The sequence below is a fragment of the Phyllobates terribilis genome, unplaced genomic scaffold, assembly GCF_046119375.1.
Source record: "Phyllobates terribilis strain yellow unplaced genomic scaffold, ASM4611937v1 Scaffold_7__3_contigs__length_470593459, whole genome shotgun sequence".
Classification (NCBI taxonomy): Eukaryota; Metazoa; Chordata; class Amphibia; order Anura; family Dendrobatidae; genus Phyllobates; species Phyllobates terribilis.
The window spans coordinates 401,487,677-401,509,698 of NW_027362767.1; the positions used below are offsets into that span (position 1 = coordinate 401,487,677).

General features: G+C 47.0%; 1 protein-coding gene across 4 annotated transcripts in view; it reads right to left on the reverse strand.

Moving 5' to 3' along the window:
* Positions 1-22,022, reverse strand: part of BICRA (BRD4 interacting chromatin remodeling complex associated protein) — a 66,704-nt gene that overhangs the window by 17,930 nt on the left and 26,752 nt on the right. For 3 of the 4 annotated variants that reach the window (XM_073641621.1, XM_073641622.1, XM_073641624.1), the window contains 8 exons: positions 11,610-11,655; positions 10,364-10,406; positions 9,880-9,945; positions 6,851-8,758; positions 5,949-6,257; positions 2,097-2,771; positions 1,517-1,814; positions 332-438 (listed from right to left, as the gene is read on the reverse strand). In XM_073641621.1, coding sequence (XP_073497722.1) covers positions 332-438; positions 1,517-1,814; positions 2,097-2,771; positions 5,949-6,257; positions 6,851-8,758; positions 9,880-9,945; positions 10,364-10,406; positions 11,610-11,650 — 3,447 coding nt within the window. In that variant the 5' untranslated portion in view covers positions 11,651-11,655. The remainder of the gene's footprint in view (positions 1-331; positions 439-1,516; positions 1,815-2,096; positions 2,772-5,948; positions 6,258-6,850; positions 8,759-9,879; positions 9,946-10,363; positions 10,407-11,609; positions 11,656-22,022) is intronic. The other variant, XM_073641623.1, reaches the window with a different exon arrangement.

The window sequence follows — 22,022 nt, forward strand, 5'->3', positions numbered from 1 at the left end:
CTCATTGCTACAAAGAGGACTTCAGTGGGTGTAGTGTAATTTCCCTGCGGGGACTGTGGACTCTCCAGTAGTTTTACCCTTTGATTAAAATTTTCCAGGAACGGGCCCCCCGTGTATTCAGTGCATCAGAGGGTTATAACGTCTAAAGTATGTGCAAGGGCTTCATACTTTCAGGTGAAAGAAAAAAAAATATTTTTTGTTATATTTTTTACTATTCCTTTTCTGCCACCAGGCGGCAGCGGTGAGCTGAATAATCTGCAGACCCTCCGCTAATGAGACAATAAATCAGGTTATAGCACAGTCTCATTATTATATCGCTTAGACGTTTTACCGGAGTCTGCACAGGAACTGCACCGACAGGTTTCCCTTGCACCCCGGGGGTTTTCACGCCGGTGCTGGGGTAAACATTGGAGTCTTGGGCTCCAGGGGCTGCTGTGCCTGTAAGACATGGCGTCCGGGAGAGATTGGTATTAGCAGAGGACATATCAGGTGTCAATTCCAAAGTTGGTGCAAATCGATTTGTAGGACCCCATATTACACCCTTTAGGATATAGCACCGATATACCCCAACAGGACACAACAAAACATAGCGCTGGAGACTTTTGACAAGCAGAAGTGGGAGCGATGGATTCCGAATAAGTTTGTGACATCACTTAGTCTCAGGAGCGCAGCCGGCAGGGGGGAATCACTAGTGATTGATAGTTTGGAACAATGGCACTGTGCAACCTCGGGGGTGCTGATTGGAGGTCAGAGGGGCGCTGATCGGAGCAGAGCAGGGGCGCTGATCGGAGCAGAGCAGGGGCGCTGATCGGAGGAGCGCTGATCGGAGGAGCGCTGATCGGAGGAGCGCAGGGGCGCTGATCGGAGCAGAGCAGGGGCGCTGATCGGAGCAGAGCAGGGGCGCTGATCGGAGGAGCGCAGGGGCGCTGATCGAAGGAGCGCAGGGGCCACAACAAAACATAGCGCTGGAGACTTTTGACAAGCAGAAGTGATAGCGATGGATCCCAAATAGGTTTGTGACATTACTTAATCTCAGGAGTGCCGCCAGCAGGGGGGAATCACTAGTGATTGATAGTTTGGAACAATGGCACTGTGCACCCTCGGGGGTGCTGATTGGAGATCGGAGGAGCGGAGGGGCGCAGATCGGAGGGGCGCAGATCGGAGGGGCGCAGATCGGAGGGGCGCAGATCGGAGGGGCGCAGATCGGAGGGGCGCAGATCGGAGGGGCGCAGATCGGAGGGGCGCAGGGGCACTGAAGCTGCCAGATCTATAACAAAGAACATGTAAGTGCTGCGCTCCTTGCCTAGAAGACCGGCCACCTCTGATAAAACTGCAGAGGTGGCTGGTAATTTAGGCAACTAGCAGTAAACTATAGGATCTGAAATCCCTTTGTAAGTAAATTGCAAAAAGTTCCGTTTCTACAAATACTTTGCAATTTTGGAAAAGAAAAAAACAACAACAAAACTTTAAACTTTGGGCTAAATGTTATCCCTGTGTGGCTTATGCAAGTTCTCACCGGACGTCTTCATGAGAACGGATGCCGCCTGCTGCTGTATTAGTGTTGATAGCTGAGCCGCCTGGGGGATGCTCGCACCTTGCACCTTGCTCATGTCGCTGTGCACCACTTGGGTGGGCTGGACCAATACTTGCCCAGGGGAGTGACAGTGCAGAGGAGCCTGAGCAGGTAACGGCTGCCCCTGACTACTGATCAACACTGAAGACGTCTGACCAGTGAACTGCGAGCCGATCGCTGGCGCTGCCTGTATTCCACCTTGCTGCTGCTGCTGAGCCGGCAACATTAAGCTTTGCTGCATCTGCAGGACAAGAAAGGTGCGATTAAATCTTGAATGACAATATGTTCCTCTGTTGCTCTTCCTGGAAATGTCTTAATAAAGTGCTACCATTGCCCTTGTCATAGTCCCGACGCTGCTCAATTAATGCCGGCAACGGGAGTGTAAATGGATGCATCCTCTGGGCAAGATTGCATCCTCAGCTGTCACTTTTTCCATCATTTACAGGAGGAATAAGAGAGGAACGGTAAGAAAAGTTATTGCAGAATTGGTATTTCATAGACGTGACATAACCGCTCATCTCACCTGTTGGTATCGCTCCAAGAGCGGTTTTTGCTGGGGCAGAGCATTGGACAATGTCAACGCCTGGAACTGTCCGGGGGTCATCTGGAAGGTGCGCTGCTGTTCAGGGGTCAGGTGGATGGGCTGCCCGGGGGTCTGGCCTTTAATAGGGGTCTGGGTCTGGAACTGCACGGGAAAAGTATGCGTCTGGGACTCTGACGTGGGTGGTGTGGCCTGCAGGGAGACCGGGACCCCTGCCCGAAGCTCCGGCTGGGTAGCGCCCAGCTGCACCTGGAGCTGAACGTGCTGCTGCGGGGACGACAGGGTCTGCGGGATGTCGCTGGCCATCGGCTGGTGAGGCGGAAAAGGCGTCTGTACCTGAGGCTGAGAAGGAGGACGCAGCGGGTGCTGGGAAGAACCGTGAGGGGAAGAGGAGATTTGGTTCTGGATGACAAATAGGTTTTGCATCTGAGGAGTACAGGAGCGGGAGAGGGGCTCCGACGGAGGACGGGGAACGCTCTGAGGTTGGGATGGAGGCCTGGAGTGTGGGCGTGACGGCGGCCGGGATGGAGGGCGCGACTGGTGAGGGGACTGCATCTGTGAGTGGTGGGCGGCAGAGGCCTGCAGCTGAGGGCTGGGAGGGTGAGGTAGTGTATGGGAAGGCGAGGCTCCGGGGAGCTTCTGCTGTCCGGCCGGAATCTACAGAATAAAAAGGAGAAGATTAGACAATGGCCGACGTGAATGGGGACAACGCATTTCATGCACTCACCCCCAAAACATCTGCATGATGCCAAATAGCTATAGAATCTGTCGATTCTCAGAATATCCATTGTTCCAACTGGCCATATATCCCCCCCCCCCCCCCCCCGCCCCAACCGGCTGATAACAGGGAAAAAACAGATTGGATATGGACACCTTCGGCTTTTCTTGCTATTCATCTGAGTGTATTTTTGGCGAAATGTCATTTTTGCAATAGGGTTTCATTCATAATTTTGTACCGTTTGACTTCTACAGCCTCTGTGCATCACTGTACATAGCAAACTGCAGAACGAGTTAAACTGGAAAAACCCCATTTCCTGTTTAAAAAATAAACAGGGTCTTTTCTCACTTTCCCTGGGTCCAATACAGAGTTCTGCCAGGGTCTGTTATTGTCTGCAGCAGTGACTTCACGGTGACAGCGCTGCAGCCAATCAAAGCTCCTGCTTTCAACTCTGAAGACAATAACAGACAGCAGGAGGAGCGGCAGAGACTATGCTGGACCCGAGAAGGGTTAGTAAAGCTCAGTCTTTTTTTTAAATTTTTTTTTTAAACAAACTCCATCCAGGGAACAGAAACTGAAAATGCCCTTTAAATGTGGGAAGATTCGTAATTTATCCTCTAAGCCGATTTAGAACCACATTGAAGTTAAGCGGGCTTTGATGTGGTCATAATTACAGTTGGTACAGTGATACATAGAGGCTGTAGAAGCCGAATGCTCCATCATTTTCAGGAAACCATAAAGCTAATTTTTTGGGGATTTTGTGTTTGCAAAAATACAAGCACTTAAATAGAAAAATTTAAAAAAAAAAACATACCCCTGAAGATGTCCATATTCTCGGCAGAATACGGACACCAGTGGGGACTTTTTTATTTAGCTTAAATGGATGCATTTTCTGTTTAAAAAAAATCATTTTTTACTTTTATGAGCTCTTTTGCATAGTCGACTGCAGAAATGAGTTATCCGAGCAGCTGTCAGTGAGCTCCATCTGTGCAGATTTATCACTGTAAAGTTCAGCTCAACTTTAATGAGGTCATAAATCGTCACAGAGAAGCTCAGAAAAAGATATGTTATAAGAAAAATAGCTCACTGACTGATTTTTAGTTAACTCTTGTGCAATAGAGGCTAAAGAAGGCAAACGATGCAACATTTTTCATAAAATTAAATTGCAAAAATTATTTTTAGCCCATAATACATGCAATTAAATAAAAAAAAAATGCCCCTGAAGGTGTCCATATGCTTAAAGTGGATTGTAACAGTGGACAATAGCATGTAAGCACTTGTAAGGCTACAGCATGTCTGTATAGAGGGACGAGTGACTTATCGTTACACCCCGGTATTTTCCAAGCTTTACCCCCCACACACAGCAGATCAGGACACACAAGACACAGGAAGAGTCAGCGACCGACAAGAACAGGGAGGCAGAGTGTGCGAGCGAGGAGAGGCGAGAAGAGGGGAAATCAACCAGAGAACAGCAGCAGCGTTTAGGGGGTAAGAAATTAGTAACGGTACAAAAAAATCATGTGCAAGCAGGAGCCACCTGAAGAGGAGGAAAAGAGAGACCCCCAAATGCCAGCCGCAGTACCAGGGGTAGGGGTCCGTGCCTCGCTACATGTGCCGCTCATTGCAATGATTGCTGACTTTCCATGGCCAGGAGCAGGGACAGGTTCTTAAGGCAGCGTCAGGACTTGGGAAACTGGGTGACAACAAATAGGGTTTCCCGGCTTCAGAAACACCCCCAACCTCAGGCACAGATTTTTTTTGATTTTTTTTAAATCAAACTGTGCTTTACTCACCCTGCCCAGGGTCCAGTGCTGAGTATCTGCCACTGCAGCCAATCAGTGGGCTCAGCAGAGTTAACCGCTGAGATCATCGATTAATTACAGCACCGGACCCAGAGGGGGGGGAAGTAAACCGCAGATTTTTTTTTTATTTTTAGGCCTCATTCACAAGTTTGACTTTTTTTTTTTACTTATGAGAAAATCAGACAGATTATTCTGGTCCGACGCTGACCAGAGTTTGGTCCGACGCTGACCAGAGTTTGGTCCGACGCTGACCAGAGTTTGGTCCGACGCTGATTAGACTGTCCATGAAAATTGGATCACAATTGGATGTCACCCATGTGCAGTCCGATTTTTTTCACAGACCTATTGACTTGCATTGCCGATTTTGATCCTACCCTCGGATCAAAATCGGACATGTCGCCGATATTTGGTGTGGACTGCTTAGTCCGAGGGAAAAATCGGATATGTGAATGGTCCCATAGACTACCACAGGTACAAGTGCCATCAATGAAAAACACGGATAAAACTCGTTTTCAATGATCACACATCTGAATGAGGCCTTAATCTAGTATTTACTCCACCTCCCCGGGTCCAGCGCTGCAACACATCGGTGATCTCTACTGAGATCCCCGACTGGCTGCAGCACTGATATTATCTGCAGTGCTGACCTAATGCTGTCAGTGCTGCAGTCAATCGTGGATCTCAGCAGAGCTCCCAGATTGGTTGCAGCACTGATAACATTACGTCTTAACTGTAGATAATAACAGACCCTGTTTGCTCAGTGCTGGAGGGTGAATAAAGATTTTTTATTTTAACAAACTGTACCTGAGGACAGGGATTTTGTTTGTTTTTAAACCAGGAAACCTCCTTTTTAAAAATTGTAAATTATTGTAAAAATTACTTTTATAGAAGATGTTACTCTCCTTGCAGGGACCCAGCAATGCTCAATGGGGGAAAAAAATGCAAATGAGGTCTTCTCCAGAAGGAAGAAAACATTCCTCCAGCGCCACCTATAGGTTTGAAATATGAATAGGGACAGATCGACAGAAAAAAAAAAAAAAAAGAAGGAGCGCGTGGGAATGCCATAAAGACGCCCCCATCTTGATGAAAGTCCCTTTATCAGCGGCCATTTATAAGCTTGGGGGGCAATCAGCAATCATTGTGCAATTGCAATCTCCATGATGCCCGATATCCACAGTCCGGACTTCATTATTGACAGTAAAGTAAAAGGAAATTTGCCACCCACAGGTTACGGGAAAGAAAATTAGAAGGGGGAAGAAGCCAGAAAAAAAAAGGATTAAGGTGAAAGCAGACTGAATTTGGGGTAGTGGCTACCTGGCAGGACATAGCCTGCTGAGACTGGCTGGTAGGGAAATGAGGTAAGTGTCCTTTGGATTCCGGTGTCGTGGCATGGTTCTGGGCCAAGTCACGGTTGGGTTGGGCTACGGATCCGGCGCTGCTGCTCACTATGACGGAGGCGGGCACGCTACTGCTGCTGGAGGTACTGCTGCTCATAGTGCTGCCAGAGGCGGCTATGCTGTACACAGGCATAGAGAGCTGAGGGGCGGCAGAGGTTTGCACCAGGCTGCTTTCCTGCTGTGGTTTCAACGTCACTTCATAATATTGCTGCTGTTGCTGTTCCTTCTGCAATGGCCAACATTGGCAACCGTCACTCACACAGAACGTCATTTGTTATCACTTTTACCATAACTGGAGGCAGTAACATAGACCTCAGGACTGGCTATAATCATATTTTTTTTTTTTTTTTTTTTACCATGTAATACACAATTTGGCCACTAGGGGGCACCACTGAGCACAGCTAAACTCCGGTGTCCCCTCCTCCACCCATTCGATAGAATTTAGGCCAGGAGATTCTCTACTTGTCAGGTTTGGGCCCTTGGATACGGCACAAAGCAGTTTTGGGTCATATCCAAAAGTCACAAAACTTAGCCAATACCTAAAAGGATATATATATAAAAAAAAGTCTTTAACGAAAAAGCACAAATAAAAGAAGAAGAAACAACGTATTAATAGTAAAAGCGGCATTAGAGCATGCACGGCCCAACAAATGAGCAATAAGAGATGCTGTAATCCATCCTAGCACTCATGGCACAGGCCTTACCTCTCAGTATAGAGCTCAATACCGCCCCCTAATGAGTCAGACAGGTAGCCCTAGCCTTGCGGGTATTAGTTGCTAGCCTGATATTATAAGGGGGTGTATATTTTTGGGTGCTCACCTGCTGGAGGAACATCTGCATGGAGTCGGCGCTGATGATATTTCCTGGCACGGCTTGGCTAAGGATTATTTTGTCAGGGCTGGGCTCAAGATTGGGGCTGGGCATCGGCTGCTGCGGGGGCGGAGGTGGTAAAGGCTGTGGCTGTTGCTGTACATTCAGTTGGAGCTGGGCTTGTCCTTGCGATGGCTGCTGTGTCGTTTGGACGGTCAATATGGAAGTCTGCTCGTTGCTGGACAGGAGGTTGGCGCCTTGTTGCACAATACCCGGGCTCTGGCTGCTTCCCGTCGTGGCTTGTTGGATGCTCACTGCTTGACCAAGACCCTCGGGGGTGTTGAACATGGCCACCTGATTGGGCAAAGTCACTCCTTGGATAACCGTTTGCCCGGCTTGGTTAAGAGACGTGGTTACTGCAGGTTGACTCTGGGTGCTCAGACTACTGGCCAGGGAGACTGGCATCTGGAACAACGTAGGTTGGCCAACTTGTCCAGCCTGGAGCTGGATGGGTGCAGACAGTATGTGAGCTGTGCCGTGCGCGTTCTGAGACGTGAGGACCTGCCCCAAGTTCAGCTGGCTAGCAAGGTTCTGGTTGGTAAGAAGGGCCTGATTGAGAATTTGGCCTCCTGGACCTTGGCTGGCAATGATGTGGGCTTGTCCACTTGGGTGGGAAGCAGCCAAGATCTGGCCACCCATGTTGGCCTGCAGTGCAGAAAGCTGCTGGACGGCTGAAGCTCCCGGCAAGAGGAACTGGTTCTGTCCCTGCAGCATAGCCTGGGCATGCTGAGCCGGGATGACTATGCTGCTGCCTTGGTTTAGTAGCTGGACACTCATGGGTTTGCCCAGTGTCTGCTGCTGCGGAGGAGGCTGCTTAAACATATTGGCAGGAAGGCCCTGGGGAAAGCTGGAGAGGACAACATTTTGACCGGGTTTTCCAGCCATGAATGTCAGGTTTTGCTGACCTTTCTGTTGCTGCTGCAGCGACGAGTCCCCTTGGATGGTGAGGGTTGTATTATTGGGAGTGAATGGTTTGGGTGAGATTTGGAACAGCTTTTGCTGGAGGACACCAGCCGGTTTGGGTTGTATTGGAGTTGGAGTCCGCTGTATTATAACCGGGCTGTTCAGACTGGAAGTAACGGTGAGGGACTGAGTGCACTGCGCTGCCGACACACTGCCGAACATGGAATTACCATTCAGTGTGGTGGCCACCGTGGGGATTTTGTTTTGTAGGACCAACCCAGCGTTCTGCGGAGACACCCCACTTGATGTTAATGTGACCTGCTGCTGCTCCTGAGTGGTACCTGCCAGGTAACTACCCACTGGCAGATTGGCCACCTGCGTTGGCTTGGCAATAATCTGTTGTCCAGGCTGGTTAATGGCCATGACTTGTTGTCCCACCACTTGTATTTGCCCGATCCCCAATGCTCCCCCAGGACTGCCATTGGGCAGCCCTGGGAGATTGGAGATGGGCTGAATTGTAACATTACCGAGGCCGACTTGTTGGATAAAAGGTTGTACGCTGATTGCCTTGTTGACCACATCTGCCCCCACAGACTGCTGAACAAGAGCTTGGTGTGTCAGCACTGCCGGCTGCTGAAGTCCAATGAGGTCTGCACCACCAGAAAATATCTGAGGGGTCCCATCTGGAGCCGTCGGGACCACTGGCTGCAGAGTGGGGAGCTGGAAAGAACCCAAGTCCAGTTCTGCCTCGGCTTCAAGAGTCTGTTCTGTAATATTAGCCTCCTGTAAACTCTGCTGGAGGATGTCGCATGGCTGGTCAGAAGTGGTGAGGCTGGCGCCAGCCCCTGATGGAGACCCGAGGATGTCATCTGGCAAAAAGTCCAAATCTACACCACCAGCTGGGGGGTTTGGTTCTGTGGTTAAATGGTTCCCCGAAGTTTCCTGAACATGAAGCTGAAAAGCATAAAAACATATTAGAACAAAGTCATCAGGAACAAAAATAATAATTGCACAAAAGAAGTGGAACTTTTAACCCTAAAATGGCCACTGTCTGTGGGCCCTTCACCTGCAGCGACGACATCTGGAGGTTTATGGCTCCCTAAGCAAATTGTCTCTGAGACTGAGCTATAACATAGCAAATTTCTGTCTTGCAAAGGTGATCAGAGGAAGCTCCGATCCTAGCTTTTAATCAAATGTTCATGACTAGGACATAATAAAAGATATTATTGAAACCTGAAAAGTATTAATAAAAAAAAAATCACCTCCAACAATACCTTCATCGATATAGAACAGCACTGCCAGACAATTAGCTTCTAATTAGATTTTTTATTATACTCACAAGAATAAATGAGTTAAAAACACTTATTTAATATGTCAAACATGTGGCTCGCCAGCTTCAACCTAACCCTGGGTTTCGCCCATTGGCTTCTTCTTGGGGAAATAGAGGAAATCCCCAAGAAGAAGCAGATGGGCAAAACACAAAGTCAGATTTGTTTTATTGTTCCGTAAGGGAAACTTGTGACATTGTTGCCTGTGATCGCTTATAGAACTGCTGGTCTCAACAGGACTGATAGCAAAATCATTGGATAAATACTGATACTGGGAATGTGATGGAGTGGGAAGATTCCATATTATACATATGTACACCCAAATTGTGCCAAAAAATAAACCTCTCCTGCAATAAAAAAAAAAGGGTCGTAAATAGTACGCCAATTAAAAATGTCAAAATTATAGCTGCTAAGACTTGGAGAGGCAAAAACTACATTATTACGGCTCGCCATTAAAAGGGTTTTTTTTTTTACGAGCTCGGGAAAAAGTCTGCTGTCATTCTACGTGATCGGGTCTAGTCATTAAGGGGTTAAAGATTGCAAAGGGTTGTCCAAGGCTATAATAAAAGGGTCTCCTATTTCTCCAGAAACAGTGCAATATTGGATTTAACACAGACCATGAATAAGAGTGGCGCCATTATGGGGGAGAGAAATCCAACCCAATATCAGATCTTCTACTTCTGAACAGAAGGGTCCAAACCAGTGATAATGATGATAAGAAGGAAAAAAAAAAGTTAAACCCCTTACCCCAGTGCCCACGAAGAAGGCACTTGCTGCATCTCCCGTGTTATCCAGCAGATCGTCTCCATCAATCTAGTAAAATTAAAAGGGGGAAACATTTTTTTTATGATACTGATAAAATACAAACAGGATCTGATCATAATCACTTCTCACTACAGGAAATTTAAGAAACTCTGCTGTGGCACTACAAATCTATATAGAAGTGCTGGTTTTTGGGTGATCAGCTTTGGTGAGAAGGGTTTCATGATTGGCTGAGCACAGACAGGCCAGCTGCTTGGAATTCAAATCGATTGGGTGAAACCTAATAGCAAGTAGTCAGTTTCCCAGCACTGCCCCCGCAGGGAAAATGAAGTATTACACAGTTGAAAAGCAATGAGATTTTGTACAGATACATGCAGTTCTCCACAGTGAGATATTTTCTCCTTCTGTCTGTTGTACAGAAGTAAATTTACTTGCGTTACAATCGCAATATCCCAGTGTGCGCTCTCACCTTATCTGATCCATGTAGAAAGTCATTCAGAGCTTGGGGGTCACTGTGAAGAGCAAAAACCACAGATTAATATCAGTAAGAGCTGAGACATTGCCAGATTTGATCTCAGTGCAGGTTTACCAATGAATTTCCGAAAAATGCCACCACCATGGCCACCAAGGTTCCCGGGAAGAGTCGCTCATATCCTTTTGATGCATATCATGAGCTATTAAAAACTGATTTTTAATGGGATCATCTTATCTCAGTGAGTTCACGGGACAGGTGATAACTTGCTGGTCGGTGACCCCCCACATACCCCCAAGATGGGGCTCCAAATTGCCCATGGGAGCTCCATTTTTTGAGTTTGGACAACCCCTTTAATCTCTATGTATATTTAGTAAAATGCCCATTGTGTCAAGAGCATATTGCTGCCTCCACCAGGAGATATACGACTGTTTCTAGTTTTTGGACAAATTAAGAAACTTTTTTTATAAGAGGTTTCAGAATGGGTGAAAAAAAACTATTAAAAAATTACTCAATTTTATTCCTAAGGTGTTCTTTGTAGCCAATCACTGGACATAGTGGGTCACCACCGTGGCCAGTAAATCACAGGTCCCTGAGGCAGGAGAGTAATGGGGGACTGGGCAGTGTTGAAACAGGGGTCTTTTTTTTTAATCCATTCTATAAAAAAAAAAAAAAAATGGAAAACCCATTTCAAACATTCTAGATGTAATTCCTCACCATTTTCAACATCTCTGCTTGCTGTCCAGCTATAGAAAATCGATACTGCCATCCAAAAGGTTGATAACCTCTCGTTACGTCCAAGTGATGCAGATCAATGCATCTTTGTCGGAAGGACATGGTCAAAACAGGTTTTCAACCTCAGGATGCAAACAGCAATTTTTCCTTTCACTGACAGCAAATTGGTATATTAAAATAAAAAAATATATATATTAGAAAGTTGCTGAGCGTATTATTATAATAGTATACAAGAATCCAATGCAATCTGCCATGGAGGATGTACAACGAGACAGTCCTACACCCTACAATTGGCTATGAAGCAAAGCTCTGCTCGAGACCCCAGAGATCTCCATGGATTGTCGGAGGGGCGAAGCTCATCTATAGAGCCAGTAGTAGAAATTAAGAAAGCTAAAAATTTCTACATAATCCATCCAAATTTATCTGAAAATCTCCCAGAAACAAGTCACGTTTGCACAAATTATAGTAGAGGTCTTCTCCAACTGGTGGTCCATCGATAACTACTCACCAAATTACATCTAGCAAACATCGGCCATCTTCATCGTCCATGTCAACTGCAAAAAATTTTAAAAAAAAAATAAGAAAACAGGATAAGAACTAAACGGCAGCTTTTGCTGTAGAGAGATACATCGCATAGCGGTTTTATTTGGCGTTTTCCCACAGGTTTTATTACAGGACACTAAAACACCTGAAAAGACTGCCAAACCTACAACTTATCCTACCGATTCGAGGTCCCCTCAGGGGATTTTTATTTTCACTTTTCTCTTTTCTGGGTTTAATGTTCCAAAATTTAAATTTTACCGAGATCCAAAAAAGGGTATTCTTATTTTGGACATTTATGGCACAGTCGTAAGATATGCCATAAATGTCTAACAGATCCCGGGTCCTACATCTTGAAGACAGTACCTATCTCTCAAATCAATACATCAGCTACTTTAGAGAACTCCCATGGAAGTGAAGGTAGAGGTGCGAGTCCCCAGAGGTGGGATCTCTTTGAAGGAATTCCGCCCCCCCCCAAAAAAAAAACAACCCAAAAACATACATCACCTATCCGGGAAATAGGTAATAAATGTACAACAGCTGGGACCCTACCAATTATAATGAAGTGGTAGAGAGCTTACGTGACCACCACTCCTTTCACTTCTACGGGAGCGGTAGAGTGAATGTGTGGTCAGTTACCATAGACAATGATCGGAGCAGTGATAACGCATCCACAATATCACTCCATGGTCTCTATGAATGGAGGGCACAGCTAGGGACACATCACAATCACAGTCTCTATGAATGGGGGGCACAGCTAGGGACACATCACAATCACAGTCTATGAATGGGGGGCACAGCTAGGGACACATCACAATCACAGTCTATATGAATGGGGGGCACAGCTAGGGACACATCACAATCACAGTCTATGAATGGGGGCACAGCTAGGGACACATCACAATCACAGTCTCTATGAATGGAGGGCACAGCTAGGGACACATCACAATCACAGTCTATATGAATGGGGGGCACAGCTAGGGACACATCACAATCACAGTCTATATGAATGGGGGGCACAGCTAGGGACACATCACAATCACAGTCTATATGAATGGGGGGCACAGCTAGGGACACATCACAATCACAGTCTCTATGAATGGGAGGCACAGCTAGGGACACATCACATAACCACTGTCTCGGTGAATCGGGGGTACAGCTAGGGACACATCACAATCACTGTCTCTATGAATGGGGGCACAGCTAGGGACACATCACAATCACAGTCTATATGAATGGGGGGCACAGCTAGGGACACATCACAATCACTGTATCTATGAATGGGGGGTACAGCTAGGGACACATCACAATCACTGTCTCTATGAATGGGGGCACAGCTAGGGACACATCACAATCACAGTCTATATGAATGGGGGGCACAGCTAGGGACACATCACAATCACAGTCTCTATGAATGGAGGGCACAGCTAGGGACACATCACAATCACAGTCTATATGAATGGGGGGCACAGCTAGGGACACATCACAATCACAGTCTATATGAATGGGGGGCACAGCTAGGGACACATCACAATCACAGTCTCTATGAATGGGGGGCACAGCTAGGGACACATCACAATCACAGTCTCTATGAATGGGGGCACAGCTAGGGACACATCACAATCACAGTCTCTATGAATGGGGGGCACAGCTAGGGACACATCACATAACCACTGTCTCGGTGAATCGGGGGCACAGCTAGGGACACATCACAATCACTGTCTCTATGAATGAGCGGTACGCTAGGGACACATCACATAATCATTGTCTCTATGAATGAGCGGTACGCTAGGGACACATCACATAATCACTGTCTCGGTGAATGGAGGGCACAACTGGCAGCATACATCACAATCACAATCTCTGTGAATAATGGGCACCTAGGGGCAAACATCACCATTCACACAGAAGATGCAAACTAAGTAAGCGACAGCCTGCTGATAAGACGATTGTTGTGAAATGCCAGGTGTCTCAGCACATCACGTAAGGCCCATGTTATTATAGATTGATATTCACTTCTGGGCAAAAATGCCGGCAGTGACATCAGAAGACTCAGGCCAATTAATGGCCGGGAGCTGCAAGGTGAGGGGTGACTTTGTACTAGAAGATGAGAGATTTGGCTGGTAGCCACGGCTGGACAGTAGCCAAAGAGGTTTCGATTACAAGCCCGGAAGAGAGAGTTTTATGCTGTGCAATGTGCACTACAGCTGTACTCCAGCATGGTGAACAAAGGAGAGACCTGCAGGAGTCAGCCGGGACAATGCTCCGCATTATACACGGAGCAGACAGAGCGCCGCGCACTGGGAGCAGACAGAGCGCCGCGCACTGGGAGCAGACAGAGCGCCGCGCACTGGGAGCAGACAGAGCGCCGCGCACTGGGAGCAGACAGAGCGCCGCGCACTGGGAGCAGACAGAGCGCCGCGCACTGGGAGCAGACAGAGCGCCGCGCACTGGGAGCAGACAGAGCGCCGCGCACTGGGAGCAGACAGAGCGCCGCGCACTGGGAGCAGACAGAGCGCCGCGCACTGGGAGCAGACAGAGCGCCGCGCACTGGGAGCAGACAGAGCGCCGCGCACTGGGAGCAGACAGAGCGCCGCGCACTGGGAGCAGACAGAGCGCCGCGCACTGGGAGCAGACAGAGCGCCGCGCACTGGGAGCAGACAGAGCGCCGCGCACTGGGAGCAGACAGAGCGCCGCGCACTGGGAGCAGACAGAGCGCCGCGCACTGGGAGCAGACAGAGCGCCGCGCACTGGGAGCAGACAGAGCGCCGCGCACTGGGAGCAGACAGAGCGCCGCGCACTGGGAGCAGACAGAGCGCCGCGCACTGGGAGCAGACAGAGCGCCGCGCACTGGGAGCAGACAGAGCGCCGCGCACTGGGAGCAGACAGAGCGCCGCGCACTGGGAGCAGACAGAGCGCCGCGCACTGGGAGCAGACAGAGCGCCGCGCACTGGGAGCAGACAGAGCGCCGCGCACTGGGAGCAGACAGAGCGAAGCGCACTGGGAGCAGACAGAGCGAAGCGCACTGGGAGCAGACAGAGCGAAGCGCACTGGGAGCAGACAGAGCGCCGCGCACTGGGAGCAGACAGAGCGCCGCGCACTGGGAGCAGACAGAGCGCCGCGCACTGGGAGCAGACAGAGCGCCGCGCACTGGGAGCAGACAGAGCGCCGCGCACTGGGAGCAGACAGAGCGCCGCGCACTGGGAGCAGACAGAGCGCCGCGCACTGGGAGCAGACAGAGCGCCGCGCACTGGGAGCAGACAGAGCGCCGCGCACTGGGAGCAGACAGAGCGCCGCGCACTGGGAGCAGACAGAGCGCCGCGCACTGGGAGCAGACAGAGCGCCGCGCACTGGGAGCAGACAGAGCGCCGCGCACTGGGAGCAGACAGAGCGCCGCGCACTGGGAGCAGACAGAGCGCCGCGCACTGGGAGCAGACAGAGCGCCGCGCACTGGGAGCAGACAGAGCGCCGCGCACTGGGAGCAGACAGAGCGCCGCGCACTGGGAGCAGACAGAGCGCCGCGCACTGGGAGCAGACAGAGCGCCGCGCACTGGGAGCAGACAGAGCGCCGCGCACTGGGAGCAGACAGAGCGCCGCGCACTGGGAGCAGACAGAGCGCCGCGCACTGGGAGCAGACAGAGCGCCGCGCACTGGGAGCAGACAGAGCGCCGCGCACTGGGAGCAGACAGAGCGCCGCGCACTGGGAGCAGACAGAGCGCCGCGCACTGGGAGCAGACAGAGCGCCGCGCACTGGGAGCAGACAGAGCGCCGCGCACTGGGAGCAGACAGAGCGCCGCGCACTGGGAGCAGACAGAGCGCCGCGCACTGGGAGCAGACAGAGCGCCGCGCACTGGGAGCAGACAGAGCGCCGCGCACTGGGAGCAGACAGCATGATCCCGGCTCAGGGCTCTGTCTATACATGACGTGGGGCAGAGCATCATATGCTGCACAGTACGGCTCTGAATACCTGTTATTTATATAGCACCAAGACAGATTATAACCTCTCGCATCAGTCCTCTGGTCTTATGGTCTAATATCCCTACTTGTGTCGATCAGTATAGTAATCAGTCATGGAATAGCCACAGACTGGACCTTTGTGCCAAGTGGGTAATATGGCTGCCCAATTTGCTCGGCAGATGCCCAAATTGGCCATTCAATGCTTTTGATACACTTATCTATAACCGATATTTGATGGCTTGGATTTGGATGAAAGGAGGAATAAATACACAGGTTGCCCATGGGCATATATACAGGTATATCCAGGCTGGAATAGGACAGCAAAATCTACATTTTATAATATGCAATGGCAGAAATATATGTAGGTGCAAGACTATAAATGTCTTAAGCACTGCAAGGGTGGATTCACACTGTCCAATGGTTGCCATCAAATGACCACCGATCGCCTACATAGAAGCCAATTGGAATCAGTTAGACCGCACTTCCCACATGCACAGATACAACCCCTGGCAAAAATTATGGAATCACCGGGCTCGGAGGATGTTCATTCAGTTGTTTAATGTTGTTGAAAAAAAGCAGATCACAGACATGGCACAAAACTAAAGTCATTTCAAATGGCAACTTTATGGCTTTAAGAAACACTAAAAGAAATCAAGATTAAAAATGTTGTACTCCGTAAGGGTAATTTTTTTCAGACCAAGCAGAGGGAAAAAAAATTATGGCATCACTCAATTCTGAGGAAAAAATTATGGAATCATAAAAAACAAACACACAAAAGAACACTCCAATACATCACCAGTATTTTGTTGCACCACCTCTGGCTTTAATAACAGCTTGCAGTCTGAGGCATGGACTTAATGAGTGACAAACAGTACTCTTCATTAATCTGGCTCCAACTTTCTCTGATTGCTGTTGCCAGATCAGCTTTGCAGGTTGGAGCCTTGTCATGGACCATTTTCTTCAACTTCCACCAAAGATTTTCAATTGGATTGAGATCCGGACTATTTGCAGTCCATGACAATGACCTTATGTGTCTTCTTTCAAGGAATGTTTTCACCGTTTTTGCTCTATGGCAGGATGCATTATCATCTTGAAAAATGAGGTCATCATCCCCAAACATCCTTTCAATTGATGGGATAAGAAAACTGTCCAAAATATCAATGTAAACTTGGGCATTTATTGAAGCTGTAATGACAGTCATCTCCCCAGTGCCTTTACCTGACATGCAGCCCCATATCATCAATGACTGTAGAAATTTGCATGTTCTCTTCATGCAGTCATCTTTATAAATCTCATTGGAACGGCACCAAACAAAAGTTCCAGCATCATCACCTTGCCCAATGCAGATTCGCGATTCATCACTGAATGTGACTTTCATCCAGTCATCCAAAGTCCACGATTGCTTTTCCTTAGCCCATTGTAACCTTGTTTTTTCCTGTTTAGGTGTTAATGATGGCTTATGTTTAGCTTTTCTGTATGTAAATCACATTTCCTTTAGGCAGTTTCTTACAGTTCGGTCACAGATATCGACTCCAGTTTCCTCCCATTTGTTCCTCATTTGTTTTGTTGTGCATTTCCTGTTTTGAAGACATATTGCTTTAAGTTTCCGGTCTTGACGCTTTGATGTCTACCTTGGTCTACCAGTATGTTTGTCTTTAACAACCTTCCCATGTTGTTTGTATTTGGTCCAGATTTTAGACACAGCTGACTGTGAACAACCAACCAACATCTTTTGCAACACTGTGTGATGATTTACCTTCTTTTAAGAGTTTGATAATCCTCTCCTTTGTTTCAATTGACATCTCTCGTGTTGGAGCCATGATTCATGTCAGTCCACTTGGTGCAACAGCTCTCCAAGGTGTGATCACTCCTTTTTAGATGCAGACTAACGAGCAGATCTAATTTGATGTAGGTGTTAGTTTTGGAAATGAAAATTTACAGGGTGATTCCATAATTTTTCCTTAGAATTGAGTGATTCCATAATTTTTTCCCTCTGCTTGGTTTGAAAAAAAAATTACCTTTACTGAGTACCACATTTTTATCTTGATTTCTTTTAGGGTTTCTTAAAACCCTAAAGTTGCCATTTGAAATGACTTTAGTTTTGTGCCATGTCTGTTATCTGCTTTTTTTCAACAACATTAAACAACTGAATGAACATCCTCTGAGCCCGGTGATTCCATAATTTTTGCCAGGGGTTGTAGGTGTGCTTAGACAATCATTGTTCTCGGTAGCATATGTGCTGCCAAGAACATTTTTTTTTTCTTTTTAAAGCAAACTTAAAAAGGTCACTTTACGTAAACCGGACATTACGATATGACACCATTAAGGGTTCAGTTGCACTGCAACACAGGAATAACCTAGGCCGGAGGAGACGACTGTGTATAGAAAAAGTACAAAACTTCACCCGTGTCGAGGCAGATACCTATGTACTGCACAGCGGAGACCTCGTACTACCTCGATTACACAATCTCTGTGTATTGCACAATACAGGATGCCCAGCAGTGGATGGAGGCGGCCTGTATACCGCAGCGGTGGCACCACCACCACACAGCCCCATGGCACGCAGATAGTTACACAGTCAGAGCCAACTCTCGGAAACAAACACAAAACACAACCCACCCCTCCTCCTCTATGAAGAACCCAGACACAGATTCCTTCCCCTCACACGGCAGCAGAGGCCATGCAAGCTGCAAACTATCAAGGAAAGGGTGCGGGGAGGGGAGGTAAATCCCAGAACTTTTGGGAAAGGAGGAAACACAGAGCTGTCAAAGACCAGCAGAAGATGCCCAGTCTCTACCAGTGTGACCAGATTATTGAACTTGTGGGGAGGTGGCACTGGCCTGGGGAGAAGGGGGCTGGGTGCTAATTAACAGCTAAAAGAAATGAATGGGGCGCTTATCTATTTCCAGCCCAGCCAGAACTTGCACCCACGCACTTCAGAACGAAACCAAGAATATTCATTCCTGGCAGAGACGTCACGTAGGGCAGCCACTGCCAACAAGTCCCAGAGAGAGGACTCCGCCACCTTCACCAATAATCACGAGTGTGTGTCCTTCTGGCCTCCGTAGTGTCCTCATGTGTTTGCATGCTGCGTTGTGCTATATGTAAAGCGGCCAGGCTGAACGAGTTATACTTTTTTTATTTAATTATTTTACAATGTTTCCTTATAGTGGATGGATGCTATCAATTCCTCACATGAACCTCATGAACAGATTCGCCTGACAGAAGCCAAAAATGCAACTTTTTTTCACTATTAGGCTATGTTCACACATCATGGGTTTTTTTACGTCACAAATCTGAAGCAAAACTGATCTCTCAAGGGAGGTTTGCTGCAGATTTTTCTTTTGATGCGTTTTTTCACATGTACATAAAGTTCTGTGAAAAAAAAAAAAAAACATTCTATTTTTCCATCAAAAACGCTGAAATAGTACCTACGTTTTTGGTGCATTTTTTCAGTGTTTTTTTTCACCACCCATTACTTCCTATGAATGAAAAAACGATGAAAAAAAACACTGAAAGTGACATGCTCTATTTTCCAAAAACCCAACCAAGGCACAAAATACTGAACAAAAAAAAAAAAGGTGTGAACAGAAAATTCTGTTTTCTCATAGACTTTGCTGGTACTGCAAAAGGCAGCTGAAAATTTGCATAAAATCTGCAGCAAAAAACACTGAAAAAAACATGATGTGTAAACAAAGCCTTAGGCTATGTGCCCACAATGCAAAAATGCTCCGATTTTTCCTGAGCGTTTCTGCATCTCCCTGGCAGGAAAAACGCATGCGGATTGTACATGCGGATGTGACGCGTTCTTCACTTGCATTTTCACATGCAGATTATTAAGCGCTTTCCAAGCGATTTTAGCATCACTTGGAAAGTGCTTGTCAACTTGGTCACACTATATAAATCCATGCAACCGGCATGGATTTATATACTGTGACCAAGTTATAGTAATAGAATGGTAAAAAATAAAACCTTATACTCACCTTCCGATGGCCCCCGGTCTCGTCCGGTGTGTTGGGCGGCTCGCGGTGGTCTAAAAGGACCTTCCATGACGTCATTTAGTCATGTGACAGGTCACGCGACCGCCGACGTGACCTGTCACATGACTAAATTACGTCATGGAAGGTCCTTTTAGACCATCACGAGCCGCCGGGATCCCAGGACGCATCGCTGAGGAGACCGGGGGCCGTCAGAAGGTGAGTATAATGAATTTTTTTATTTTATATCTTTTTTTTTTACAGGTACTATGGTACCTGGGTCTGGAGGAGAGTCTCCTCTTCTCCAGACCAGAGTACTATCCGCACATTGAATCGCTTAATATCCACATGTGCACAAGTAGTCATGCGGATATTAAGTGATTCAATGCAAGTCAATGGCGGCGATTACGCAAAATATTTGGTAGTGCTGCGGATTTTTCCGCAATGATAATCCGCAGTAGAAATTTCCTCAGCATGCGCACAGCACATGCGGATTATCATTGGGGAACATGGCAGACCTTCTACCAAGCGTTTCTGCGGCGGAATTGCCGCTGCGGAAACGCTTAAAAAAAAGCATAGTGGGCACACAGCCTTACCGTGTATAGATAGATAAGAGAGACAGTTTTTTGTATACAGCACCAACCCATTCCGTTGTGTTTCCACGGTTACAGACTACAAATAAACTCAGTGTGTAGTCATATCCTGCAGTTATGCGTTACTCAACTCTCTCATAACACATAAATGTGGAATCAGACACCCACGGAATTAAATAGTAGTCTGCAAGAAGGAAGACGCATAAGGCTAATGTTCACACGTTGCATTTTTGCAGCGTTTTTTTTTTTTTTGCGCAAATTTTCAGATGCATTTTACAATACCAGCAAAACCTATGAGATTTCAGAAATCTCCTGCATGCACCTTGTTATTTTTCCCCGTTTTGTCAAAGGGCTGCGTTTTTGCAAAATGCAGCATATCACTTCTTTAAGCATTTTTTGCAGCATTTTTCACCTATTGCTTTAGTTCAAAAAAGTCCGCAAAAAACGCAGGTATCAGGTTTTGCTGCGTCTTTGGTGCCAAAACCTGAGGGCGTTGAATCAGGTTATTTATTTATGCACTAAACTTTATCAGCATGCACAAAAGACAGATGTAGTATGACAAAAAAAAGCACAGAAAAAAAACGCAGCAAAACCTGCTTTTTTGATGTTGCTTCTTTACTGCCAAAAGAGCAGGGTTTTGCCTGCGGAAAATCACATAGCAAAAACGCATTGTGTGAACATAGCCTAAGTCTGTATAAGAGCTATAAGTACAAAAGGGTAATTTTTTTACCCATCAAATTTTTGCTGCATTGGAGCAATAATAACAATACTAAACATAGTAATAATAATAATTAGTAATATGAATATTTGCAAACATTTATATTCTGATTTTGCTGCTTAATTGAAAAAAAGGGAAAATCTCAAGTGAATATCCACAATAGATATTGACATGCTGCAGATTTTAAAATCCTCACCGTAGGTCACAGCATGAAAAAAATGTGTACAGTCGCATCCAATTGCTTACTACTATATATCGGAGGATTTTACCTTTACCTGCCCAAATATACAGGTAAAATCAGCCGCAATTCCATCCCATGTGGACTAACCCTAAATTGCAGACCGCCACACTTGCAAAATTCAGCACCGGCAAAATAAATGTAAGCGTTACATAAGCAACACAAGTTTTATAATCTTCTTTATAAAAAAAAAAAAAAAGACACAGGATGATAATCTCCTCCGCTTTCTTAGTCTATGAAAAGCGATCCCTGCAGCGTCTATCACAACCTGACCTAATAAAACCAGACTGACAAACAGCTGCCAGGGAGAGGTTCCAGGACGGCGGTCTTCTAGGTGTACACCATTCCCAGCTGCCAACATACGCAAGAAGGCAAATATTATGGTTTAAAAAAATATATAAAAAACGGAGGCCAGAAATAAGAATCATTGAGTCTGAGGTGTGGCTGCAAAGAAGCCGCATGGTTTTACAGAAATTATGCAGCTATTAAGAAATTGAGGTTTTATTCACTTAATTTTTGCCATCATCTTCCAAAATTGTGGCAAAACTGTGACACGTTCACAACGTGTGAAAAAACCCTAAGCCACGTTCCCACAGTGTCAATGCTACATTTTTGGTCTAGAAAATCCAGTGTTTAAGGCGATGTTCACAAGTTGCATTTTTTTTTTCCTCCAGGCAAAACCTGCTCTCTTGGCAGTAAAGAAGCTACTTACAAAAAACAGGTTTTGTGCATGCTGATAAAGTTTAGTGCCCCCCCCCCCCCCTAAAAAAACATTATACAACTTCCTGAGTTTTCTGCACCAAAAACACAGCAAAACCTGTTTTTGCTGCATTTTTGCACTGGCCCATTGCTTTCTATGGGTGCAAAAACGCTGTAGTGTTATGCTGCCGTTTGCAAA